The 12,992-nt window shown below is 41.8% G+C and overlaps 1 protein-coding gene across 6 annotated transcripts in view; it reads right to left on the minus strand.

The window, feature by feature from the left end:
• Window positions 1-3,155: 3,155 nt before the first annotated feature.
• Window positions 3,156-12,992, minus strand: part of LOC119029141 (E3 ubiquitin-protein ligase DTX1-like) — a 46,489-nt gene continuing 36,652 nt past the window's right edge. For 5 of the 6 annotated variants that reach the window (XM_037115783.1, XM_037115798.1, XM_037115790.1 and 2 more), the window contains 8 exons: window positions 7,660-7,721; window positions 7,380-7,541; window positions 6,453-6,514; window positions 6,166-6,332; window positions 5,934-6,087; window positions 5,730-5,819; window positions 5,524-5,622; window positions 3,156-4,845 (listed from right to left, as the gene is read on the minus strand). In XM_037115783.1, the coding sequence (XP_036971678.1) occupies window positions 4,714-4,845; window positions 5,524-5,622; window positions 5,730-5,819; window positions 5,934-6,087; window positions 6,166-6,332; window positions 6,453-6,514; window positions 7,380-7,541; window positions 7,660-7,721 (928 nt within the window). In that variant the 3' untranslated portion in view covers window positions 3,156-4,713. The remainder of the gene's footprint in view (window positions 4,846-5,523; window positions 5,623-5,729; window positions 5,820-5,933; window positions 6,088-6,165; window positions 6,333-6,452; window positions 6,515-7,379; window positions 7,542-7,659; window positions 7,722-12,992) is intronic. The other variant, XM_037115775.1, reaches the window with a different exon arrangement.

Here is a 12,992-nt window from a genome sequence, read left to right on the forward strand (position 1 = left end):
GGTAAAGATCTGCTCTCGTCACCACGTTCACAGTATTCTTAGTCCTTAGCCCTTTGACTGTAACATGCTACTACAGTGTCCATTGCATGTCTCAGAGCCCCCAGTAGACGGTCTGATCGCCCTGTAGCTCCCTTCCATTTGTTTCCATTGAGTCTCATCAGGCCCTGTCCACACCAGACCAGCTAATTTTGCAACCGAGGTTTTGTTAAATAAAATGCCACGTCCACACAAGTGGTGTAATAAAAATAACCAAGAATAATCAGATTAAAGAATTTGTGTTTTCGATATATTCAACTCATACCCTGAGTAGTATCCATATGTTTCCTGTAGATTCATTAGATTTGGGAAATGTACGTCTGGTTGTCCTTCAAAAACATTCATGTCGTCGTGAAAAGTGGAATGACATGTTCCTTTCACTAAATACTGAAGCCCTGCAGGTCTTCACTTTGCCTTACTGCTTGTGCTAAGTGTTAGCACATAAACAAAGAGGACGGGAGGAAGACAGCAGTTTCATTGTGTCCCTCTCTCTTTCTCTTTGTTGGAGAGGCTCCCCCTCCAATATTTGTCCAGCTTTACACATTCCAGGGTACGAAACTTGCTGGAAAAACCTGGCAAGTGAAACTCAATTGAAACTGTTTCCGATCATATTTATCCGACTTGACACATTAAAATGCTTATTCTACTGAAATACTGCTTTTCTTTGCATTCTCAGCAACAGGATCAGCTCTGGTGGACCAGAGGTTTGGACTGAGCTCTGTCACTGCTGCTGTTCTGGGCGATTACCATTCGGCTCTTTTCAACTGCGTGTTTCATGACAGCAGGTTTTTAATTTATTTGTATGAATAAACACAGATAGATAAAATTAAATTGGTAATGTAGGTTTATGAAAGTGTATAAACAATTAATCACTTATTCTGTTTATTTATTCCTGTACTCATCTATTTATTAATGCATCAGTGATGTTTCGTCCTCCATACTGGTATCATTGGCTCCAGGGAAAACAGCTGGAACAGTTTTATTATGGCGCCAAGTGTTCATTATGGAGTAATCATTTTGTAGTCTGCCAACTGAAGCTTATCTTAATACGTCAAACAAGCTATTAAATCGAATCTGTGTAATGGCAGATAATCGACGCGGGGCGCTGTAACCTTCGAGCGGAGGACCGTGGGAATTTTTGGCCTCCCTACATTGTACCAGCCGAGCTGCTAGACACTGTGGACACATTAGGTTTAACACTCGCATGTTTTCTTTCTTCATCATTATATCTTAGACGATCTTTCACGACAGTGATTACAATCAGACCACCACAACAGAGAAATAAGTTTCATTCATCCTTTATTTTTTCATGTATTAATCACTCATACTCCAGCAATTATTTTGCACCAGCACCAATGATCGCCTCTTCCCCACCCCCACCCCACAAACAAGAAGACACAGAGGGCCCTTAGTCACACACATCTGGATGAGATATGGCCTTCACCAGGGACGAGAACCAGTGATGGGAAAGAAACTGACATTTAAAGGTGGCACAGAGCTGAAATGGTGAGTGACGAGTCGCAGCCGGTCGCTACATCGATCACATGGTTTCAGACGCTGCAAACGATCGATCACATGACCTTTAAGTCAAACATTGGTCTCTTCCAAAGACACTTGAGGTACAAGGTTAATAATTCCTCTTTTTAACCCCGAAATCACAAAATCATCGCCTTTAATTTAATTTACATTTAATTCATCCAATTCAGCATGTGGAGAAAATAGAAAGTGAACTAGCAATGACATTTATGTCAAATTGTGTTGTTCACTGCTCAAAGTCATTCTTTTAATACCAAAAAGACAAATTGAAAGCAACATTGGTAACTCAGTGATCATACAGAATCATTGTTTTCCTAATTCATTGTGCAGTGTTTGAGCCAACAGAGCAAGCAAACTGCCACAAGAGGAAACTAATCTTTTTTTTTTTTTTTTTTTTTTAAATATTTTTCAACATTTAAAACAATCATTTTCACCATGCCACATGCACTCGAAGACTTCTGCTGCTAAATTCAGGGTGGACTATTGACACGGACCAAATTTCCCACCAAAGGAATCTGCTAAGAAAACTCTGAGGGTCAAAAATATTGAGAGCTCCAGCAGATAGATTGCAGAACAGTATCAGTGCGGATGACATGTAGTAAATGACAGTTTCTTTACCTCACAGAAAAGCAAGGGTACAAGGTAGTGACTTCCTATTAGAATTCATTATATTTCACACTCAGATAAAAGTCTACCATCAAATTCCTTTTCCAGAGAAAAGATGATGCGAATCAGTTTGACTTCTGTACACATGAAAAAAAGAGACGTATGTAATAACACTGTCTTTTTTTTTTTAACCAATTGTAACAAATGACAAAAAGGCATAGTCAATAAAACATACGTGTACAAAATGAAAAAAAAAGGCTCTCTTTCTTTTCTCATTGATAGTGTCAAGAATAAAATGCTACTAAAAAAAGGAAAGTTGTAACTATGTTTCATGTTAAAAAATCTAAATGAGGACATCGCTGCACAGGGACCATCGAGCATCATCAGAGCTAAAGGATGATGTGATTCCCACGGAGTACCGAAATAATACCCTAAACCAGGAGCATGTTGGTAGTATACACAGTACACAGATTCTCTTTCACATGCACACACACACACACACACACACACTGGTCTCGTAACATTGTAACAGGGGGTCATTTACAGACCACACTTAAGAGACTGGGCAGTGTGTTGATCAGTCAGGAGGGGTGAAAATCAGATATTAACTTCCTGAAGCCACTTGAAGCTCCCATGTTGTGAATTTACATTCTGGCTTTGTGCATTTACACTGTTACTGTGGTGCAGACGTACAGTCATGCGTTTCACTCTGTCTTGTGGTTGAAAACTAGTTTAGTGAACTTGAAATTTAACGTCTCATCTAAGAATGTGGAACAGTTCAATCTGTCTTAACCATATTTGATGACACGTAAGATGGGAGGAGTTTCTTTTGATATGGGACCTTAAAGGGAAAGTTCATCTAAAAATGAAAATGTTAGCATTATCCATTCAGCCCTATGCTGAAAATACAGAATGTGTTTTTTGGGCTTCTGGAGACTTAGATTACGCTGGTGAAGCTGTAAGGAGCCATTTATCTGTTTTTTTTTTAAATGTTTTAAGACTGCAGCAACACGGTTTGGCTGTGAAGCTCCAGAAATGTTCTGTGGACCAAACATGGAGTTGAGTAGATAACGACTGAATTTCCGTGTTTCAGTGATCTGTCCCTTTTAACAGAGGCCTGTTTAGTCATGTGCTTCTACCAGAATTGGTTGGTACTCAAAACAAAAATGTATTTGAGAACTGAGGGTTTGATTCTTCTGCTCTTTGTGTTTGGGCAGAACAGGCCATGACCTCTGCCTCAGATCTACATCTTATCTTCTCCATCCTCCTCAACTGTTCAACGCCCTGCTCAGTCTGAAAGACTGTCCTGCTTTGAGACCAGCACATCGGTTCATTTCTCTGAAGCACTGACAGTGAAGCTCATTCAACTACGACTAAAAACCTGAGGCCTTAAAGCAAATCCTCAGCATTTAAGTCCAAGGCAAACCCCCCAAACTGCTCACCTTCATCACATTTTATTCACATCTCACTTTTCTCTCAATGGTGCCCCATCCACCGAAACCATATGAACCATCGAAAGAGACAAAAATAAAATCAAACATATGTAAGTAAATACTGGTACCTGTGTATCTAATGTTAACGCGTACCACTGTGGCTCAATAGTAAGACTCCAAATAGGCTCAAATAACAAGCCTTCGTTTGGTCGAAAACATACAAAGCCTAGGTCATATAAAACCCATCAAGTCAAAAGTATGGAATGATGATACATGAGGATTATAGTAATAATAAAAAAGTAACACAGGTGGATAACTCATAGTAACATTTTGATTTGTCCCAGTAGTGAGCAGGATGAGCTGTAGTCCTCTGCTGTCACCACAGGAGGGAGTAGCAGCACTAAACTTCACCCACAGACGAGCAGGTGGTCGGAACACCAGCGCACCGTCTGTCTCTCTTAACCTTCATCCCTCTTTTTCGTTTCCTTGTGTTTTTCAGTGATAGCTAAAGTACCATACAAGTTAGATTTCCTCTACACCTATCCTAGGCTACATTCGTACACCACCTTTCTCTCTTTCTGCTACGTCATTCCTGCTCTCCTTTCACCCGTCCCCTCCCCCACCGCTCCAAACGCTTTCTCTCTTTGTCCTTTCTTTTCCAGTTTTCCTTGAACTGCTCTAACATCTTACTCTTTCTCTCAGTAAAGCCAACTTGTTTTTGTCCTAAAGGTTAGTACTGATTCATTCGCACTTGTCCAGATTTAGTACCTAGCTGTTTAGTACCTAAGACCATGAGTGTCATTATTCCTGCTGCTGGTTTCATCGCCTCCTCGTGCTCCACGGGACTTTTCTTTCTGTACCGCAGCTTCCTCAGACTCCCTCTCACCTCTGTTGATGTGCTTGCTTGAAAACGTCTTGTGTAACCCAAAATGTCCCCCTGCACCCCTTTTAAGTGCTGGCAGAGAGAGTGTGTCTCAGTCCGCGGTCTCCTGCTTCTCATATTTTCGTGGTTAGGCCAGATTTTTCTTCCTCTACTCCTCGTTCTCTCTGCCACCCATTTTACTGCTCTCACGTGGATATCTCCTCCTTCTTGCTTGTCCTTTCACTTTTCCATCAGTCCATCGTCCTCTTCGATGCCCTGAGCTCGCAGCTCTTCCAGGACATTGTCAAGGTGTCCGGGGTCGGGGAAGCCGTGGCCCGTCAGGTTGGAGCCAAACTCTGTCTTATGGTGGACCTTGAAGACAAAGAAAGAATGTTGTCTTTTTGTTCAATAGCAGCAAACTTGATGTAAACTAATCACAAACTACAGTCAATCGAATTCATCCTTGAGTTACAGTCTCTGATGGGGCTTTTTCACTAGCACTTTTGGCCATGCTGATTTGCTTTTCCATTAACCAATTTTACGCACTGAGTTGACCTGAGCTGCAAACGGTTCATCACCTCCAAACAGGCTGCAGTGTTGTCTTACTGCTTACGAGCTAGATGTCGCCCCACCTCAAATAAGGGTGTGCTGTTCAGAAATTGGCTGTATTTTACTGTTTTGTCATGTTCACGTAGTTGTTTCAGGAGTCATGTTCACTGACTGCTGCTGAAAAAGGTAGCCTTTCCAGATTTTGCTTCATAATAAAAGCCTCTGAATCAATACAGATCTGGGGACTTTTATTGTGAAGAAGTGACAGGAAATTAAATGTGACCACACTGGCAGAGTGTTAGCTGCTTTTCTTTGATATTCTTTGATGGCCACTACTATTCACAAGCACATCATCAGTTAACAGACAACTTTGAGCAGGGAGCCCTGTTTTAATGGCAATGCATCTCCCTGCCGTGCTGGGCTGATGTGCCCTGTCAGGCCAAGGCAAGCTGAGCCAGCACGTGTATGTTGAATAGCTCCAGAATGACATTCTGTATGTACCTCGTTCCAGATGACGGTGTCAGACTCTCCTGTAGTGCTTGAAGTACCAACTGAGAAGATCAACCTGCGGTCCCACGCTACCAGGAGCAGTCTGAGTACCTGATGGCAGATTAGGGTAAAGGTAAGGACAACGGGTTCATTTCAAAATGTACCTTTAAAATATACCTGTATTAAGAATGGATCACAAGATGTCAGCCTGCACTCACCTTGCGTCCTTTCTCACTGTCTGGGAGGTAGCAGTGTCGGGGAAAGCCTCTGGCAGTGAAGGGCTTTCCTGGGTTCGGATGCTCTGGTCCCTGAAAAGAGAAGACATTAACTTCAGCAGGCACTAATGCTGATCGACCCAACTCTGAGCAGCCATAAACCGTAACTGAGAATCAGACCACATGCTGTCAGTCCTCTTGGAGTACCTGAATGCCTGGTGGTATGTTGTAGATGATGCGTATGGTTTTGCAGTCAGGATGCCCTGGTATAGAGTGAGGGATGACGTGGTACTCCATCTTCCCTGCTGGCTGGTTGCCTGTCTTTACGCCATAGATGGTTTTACAGGTGGGACACTGAAGACTGAGAAGAGACGACAAGCTTAATCAAAGAGCTTTTTTGCTAGAAAACTGAGAGACATCAGAGTCTTTAGTAACTTACCTGCCATCCTTGTTGCCATTATTATACATGGCCACCAGACACTGGAAATGATACTGGTGTCCACACTGTGTTAGTCGCCCGACTGACTCTGCCCGAGACACAGGCCCCACCCCTGGACCCTTATATCCAGACGGACCCCCCAGCGGCTCCATACAGATGGTACAGTCCTAGGTAAGACAAGGGAGGGAAATAACATCATGAAAACCATGTCCATCTTTATCATGTAATGTGAAAACAACATAATGTGTCGTAGGAGTGAAAGCTAGAGATACAAACACTGTTTATACCTCCTCTGGTGAACTTTTCACTTTCTGCAGGTACTTCTTTACAACCTCCTCTGGAGTTTTACCTGCAGACAGAACGGAGAGCAAACAGTTAAACAGAGAGGAAATGATAAAGGGAAAGGAAAAAGTCCAAAGCTGTAAATGGTAAAGCTTTCCAAAATGTTTCCTAATACAGATCCTCTGTGTGACCATTATTTTCTGCCTAGCTGGTGCATATGTTCTAGCTGTGCACCAAATCACCAAGTTTGAGGGACTCTATATTTAGAATTCTGTCTGATATTCTGGAGCACCTGATCCAGTGTTGGCTGTATTTGTGGTACTGGGACAGGACTCATCACCACTTTGCCAAGGCTCATAACACTTTTGGCATGCAGATTAATGCAACTCAACTGGAAATAGGCACAACTTCCCACCTACACTATGTTGATAAGAGATGGCACGCACCAGCCAACATGGAAAAGCTGATGTTCGCGCCATGAGGCTCCATAAAAATAGGCAAACATATTCCGTAAGACTGTGATTGATTGGATATGTAGAGAGGCTAAGCAATAAATATCACTCTGTTACAGTAACTGGATTAAGAGAGATGTCAGTTATTTGCATGTAATGCAGCTACATACTATGGTTTATATCTCCTGTATATTTACTGTTCCTGTTGTTAAGTTTGTGTTATTGGAAACTAAAAAAACAGATATTAAATAAATTTTTAAAAAAGGTCACAGTTCTTTGAGTGACACCTGCTGGTGAATAACTTGGACACCTGTCAGCATGAATGCCTCTAACTCTGTAGACAAGCTGATGATAAACAAAGAGACCCTGGCTCATACCGAGCACATCGGGGTGTACAAATAGACGCCTTTCATCAAACTAATGCACTTGTGGAATCATAACTATGTCTTTTCCGTGTTTCATCTTCATTATAGTGCTTACCCTTGCGAGCCTGTTTCTTGGTGGTCTTCCTGCAGCAGTGGCCAAAGCCTGGTACGGGTTTGATGTCGCTCTTGCTGACAGGCGGAGGGTGCAGCACAAGTTTAGGAGGTCTGGTCAGACACACGGGCAGAGCCGCCGCACTCATCAGGATACCTGTGATCCCTGAAATACAGCAGAGTGAATCTGGTCAGAGGAGAAATAGATCTGCCGCTCTTGTGAACAGTTCTCAGCCCTCTCTATATGTAACCTGTAACCGCTCATGGTTAGTGTGTGTTTTTACCAGCCAGCGCAGGGTGAACAGGACTGGATCCATTGAGGTTCTTCACAGGGACGGTGGGCACACTGCAAGACACAACACAAGCTTTTTAAATTCAGTGTTTCCTACAGTGACTGTTAGATCCCAACAGATATGAGAGATCGGCAAATACTTTGAGTTAACCTGGAGAATAAACATATTAGAGGCTCACTTTGAAAAACAGATGATTGTCATTCTCACAGTCAGAGGTCACAGTTGCGCAAACCAAACTTCACGCAAAAATGAAAAATTGAAACTTCCAAAAGGGACACAGTTAAAGAAAAAAGTAAATAATTAAAAGACACAAAAAGCGACTAAGTTCCTCTGTGTTGTTCTATCTGGCCTCTGTTGGTATCCACACGTCTGACAGTGAACTACTTCGTCTGGCTGCCAGAGAGAGTATAAATGACTAATTCCGTCAGTGTGTGTGTGTTTATGAGAGCTAATCCATAGAGTTTCCATCAGCTCAGTGATCTGACGTCACACAGCTGCTTGCTGGGGATTACCTGCCTCGTCACCAAGTTTATCATCATCATAATCATCATAATCTCAACGTGACAAACACACGTATCATACACACAGACTGACATCATTAGTTCTTTTAGAAGTGTTAGACCAGAATATCTGATGATAGTGATCTGCATATCTACTAAGACATTTTATCTTCACTCTTGTACATAAATGTTTGTGCCGAGTCTGGATACTCAGAGCGAACAGCTGGTCAGGGTCCTACAGATATGATATGTACAGTTTATGGTTATATATATACACATGTGCATCTCTGTACATTTAGATTTTTCCCACTTAAACTCTGAGCTGACAGCTATATGCACCAACATTCCATCATTCTGCTAGGGTTGGTGGCAGGAAAGTCAGACTAGGGCTGAGGGAGGGTGCACATGTGTAGAGCCACACATGTCTTGCTGAAGTCATGACACAATTGTAACATGCCATGTGTTCGGAGAGGAGGAAAAAAGTCTAGGACTTTAACACAATAAAGAGTTAATTAGAGCTATGAATAATAAATCATCCGTCTCTGCCCACTACATCTTAGCCTTTTACCCTCAGGGGTAAACTACATGGTACAAATTTACTTTTAAACCACAAACACGTGAAACTATTAATGGTTTCGGCAGTAAGAAGCAGGTGATCATCAGCTATTGGTAGCGTCTAAATAAAATAATCCATATTGTGCACCCCCAATATTAGTCCATTCTGACATACCGTTGCTGGCTTTGATGCTGATGGGCAAAAACTAAAACTGCCACTGTCTTGACATCATCAGGTCAAGGCAGCACTCATTAACCTTACAAACATAAGTACCTAGTTAATAATTCAGGACACCGTTATCATCACTTTTGACCATTTCTAATTCATTATCCCGATTAATGCCATGCAGCCACAGCTTCACCAGTGGATAGCAGAAGTCAGACACCCGAGTCCAAACTCATTCTGCCAGACAAAGTAAAATCTCACAGGAAAAACAGCAGACAGCCACAGGGCTGGTGCTAAGTTTATAGACTGAATCACTGTGACATCGTGCTAACAACAGTCACTTCTGGGTAGAAAACTGACAGTTGATTTGCAGTGTGGAGATATGTGAGATCCGAACACTTGTTTAATGCAAATCAAATCAAATCAATACAAATGAGTAGATGGCACTAGGTGATGCTGGTACATTGTGTGCTTCCATAGTACAATAATAACTTACGAGTAATCGTGTCACAGGGTGAACACACACATAGGTGGACATGTTCACACAAATTATGTCCGCAAACAGAATCATGTGTTTCAGGCTTGCATACACAGTCCACACAGATCCACATGACCATGGGCAAAGGATAAAACTGATGTAATATGATCCCTTGTGGCCATATGGATCCAGAAACTTAAATCTTAATTCTGTCTTGTCTGGGTTTCTACCGACTGTCCTTGGGAAGTTGTAATGACAGTAGACAACTCTTTTTTATCAGGTTCATATCAGGTTCAGAACACACAATATCAGCCTGACTCAACAGACAAAGAGCATGAAGAATGAAAACAGGCGTTGGCTGTGTCAACCAATTTTTATCCCATGCAGTGTATCATAGAGGAAACATCAGATGTTGCATCTGGGACACCTCCCAGCTACAGCTGCAATCACTATTCAATAAGTTGAATAGTGGGACAAAGATGCAATTTAAGGATATCACTGTGGTAAGTTATGAGCAGTTGTTTTGCAATCACAGACTAAAGGATTCATTGGTTAGTCATGAAAATGAATTACTGTATTAAATTATCGACAGATTAATCGATGATGAGATTAACTGGCTGCAGCCCAGCTCATGTGCGACAAAAAGACTAGTGTCTTAGAATTTATGTACCTTCCACAACAACATACACAACATATTCCATGATGCTAACAGGAGCACACTGGTAATTCACACACATCGCGCCCCAAGGTATGTCCGATCATTTTCTGTAGTGTCTGTTTAGTTTATGCTGTGTACATAATTATACTGCTCTGTATATCACACTCACACTGTGGTCTCATAGATATCCAGCAAATCCTCTCAACACTTTTCCAGCACCTCAGAATATCATACACTAACAGCAGGTACTTGACAGCAGTCATTCCTTTAATGAGAAAATTCAAATAAAATGCTTCTCATATCACATTGTTTCACCAGTACAAATATCAAATGTTGACTTTTACAAAATCTCAACCCTGATAAGCAGCAGTGGTTTTTCTAGTTAAACCATACTACTACCCTGGAACCTCTGGCCTCGTCTGCAGCTTTGAAAACAACCAGGTAGTGAGAATACATGGCTGAACGTGGCTCCCATCACATCAAATGTAAGTCTACGCTGACCAGATAGGACCCAACCCAGCTCTGTAGTGCTTTGCTGTCGTATGTAGTCAAAGTAGGTTAAGATCTTAAACTTGTCATGAAGATTTATTTATGACAACAGACGCACAGACTCCTCTATTACAGATAGGCTGCAGGCTGATGACGGATGGGAAACACCCATATTTAATCTGTGTTGGATCACACACACACACGCACACACACACAATCACTAATCACTTCTTGTCAGTTAAGAGCTTCATGTCGCTCATTAACACACTTTCCAGCTGCTCCACTGATGTGCTGATGACACACCCACATACTGTATACACACAGCTTAGTGTCACACTCATTTGCTAATCCAGTTGACTCACTAGGTGTGTCAGGCATACCACAGTGACACAGGATTTGAGATGAATAATTATCTATATCATCTATATCTATATATATATTTTTCTTTGGACGAAAGTGAGATGAAGAGTCAGTAGGACAGACTGGATGAATTTTCCATGCATAAATATTTTCATATTTTTTGCATGTAGTTTTTTCCTTATATACTCTACACTGATGAAGAGACTAACTACTACCACATTACTGTTATATGGTCTTGTAATAGTACTTTGTGGGTTGAAGTGGGGGATATTTCTCTTTTATTTGATGAGGATTTGTTCAGATCCATCAGACCGAAACACCCCTGTCCTGTGCTCCCAGCTTACCCTTGCACGCAGACGTTATCTCGCCACTGTTACTACCTCTGCTGGCAGATCAGAGGTGGACCAGAACTGTCACCTAATTCTGCCCTTTCACTCTTTCACACAGACGACAAGGTGGAATATCAGGCCTAGTTAACATGTACCAAAACAATAATGAGGTCGAACTGCTGCTGCGACTCACACTCAACTGCAAGGCGAGTAAGTTGCAAGAAACATGAACATAAGCGGTAGTCCGCCATTGTTGTTGTTATGAGACGTCGCGGGGTTCAGAGGTCGAAGGCTAGAGGTCGAGGGGTGGGGCGATGGCGTCATCGTTTCGGAAAGTTTGAAGATTTGCCGTACACAGGAAAATGGGTAACATTTTCAGATTTTTCCACACTGAGACCCAGTTTCAAAAAAGGATCCATATGGACGATCAGCCAAGTGCCATCATGCCACTTTGGTTGTCATCAGCTAACTTTTGATTTAATGTGAAATAATGTGAAATATCAAATAATTATTTGTGTGTACATAATATGTAATATGCCATAGCTGTACAGTGCTGGACAAGCTTGGAAATGCATCTTAAAAATGCTTGAGAAGTACTTGAATTGATTATTGAAAATAGGAATAGATTGAACCCTGAGTTTAAAGTGTAAACAATTGCATAATTACTGATTACAGTTTGATGCAGAAATTAATTTTTTTTTAAAAACTTTACACTTCTTGAATTTAAATAAATCATACTGTTTTGGGACTCCCATGATTTTATGTCACGGAGCATTGAGGATATGGTGAAAAGAAAACTGTAAAACAGGAATTAACAGTGGAGAAAATACATGATTACTTAGCAACACATCTTAACATGTATGTGTATATATGGCACCTTTGGTCCTCCATAAAGCACCACCTAGAAAAGAAGAAGTATTCTGGAAGCAGCAGGAAGCTGAGCAGCTCTGACTGGAAATGACCGGAGTGAAGAAGAACACCAGAAAGAGGAAGGTCCCGGCTATGCCAGAGGGGGAAGGGCCTGAAAGGGACTCCAGTCTCTTGACCCCATGCGACCTCAAACCCATCCACCCACTTCCCACCAGATCACACACTCCCCCAGCTTTGTCTCACACAGTCCCTCTGTCCCCCTCTCCCTCTGCTCCTTTTATTACCCCAGGCCCAGATGCACGTCAGCCAGACACCAGACAATAACACACTCCCACACATTCTCACACACATAATGTCACATGCACATACAGCCGCACCCACCGCCTCACACAAATTCCTATGGACACACACACACAGTCACCCACATGCTTAATAATGATGTTTCAAGCAGACTTCCTCTGCATTAGTAAAACCATACTACATTTTTGAATGAGCGATGGGGAGTTTGTTCTGTGGATAATGAGTAAACACTGCATCAGTTGAAAAGTAGCTGTGGGGATCCATTATCAGATCATGAGAATGCTGTTTTTGTGGCATTTTGGGAGGCTAATTTAAACATGAGGTTAAAACATTATCTTTCAGTTGACATACAAAAAGGGTAATTCATAGTTCAAACTGAAAAAAATGACTGTTTGTCTCTCTGCATTCACTATCATACATTTTTCTTCTGAAATAGCATCTGATGTTGGTCCACTGGAAGGGACATGACTTAGCAATCACAAAACAAAGACATGAGACAGTGGAGACAGTTACTCTAGGAACTATTTATCATGTCTATTTGTGTCTTGTGTCCCGATTGATATGTGCGCTTTCACCTTCTCATTCTCTTCATTCTTCCCACACATCCAAGGATATCATT

The sequence above is a fragment of the Acanthopagrus latus genome, chromosome 1 (genome assembly GCF_904848185.1).
Source record: "Acanthopagrus latus isolate v.2019 chromosome 1, fAcaLat1.1, whole genome shotgun sequence".
Lineage (NCBI taxonomy): Eukaryota > Metazoa > Chordata > Actinopteri > Spariformes > Sparidae > Acanthopagrus > Acanthopagrus latus.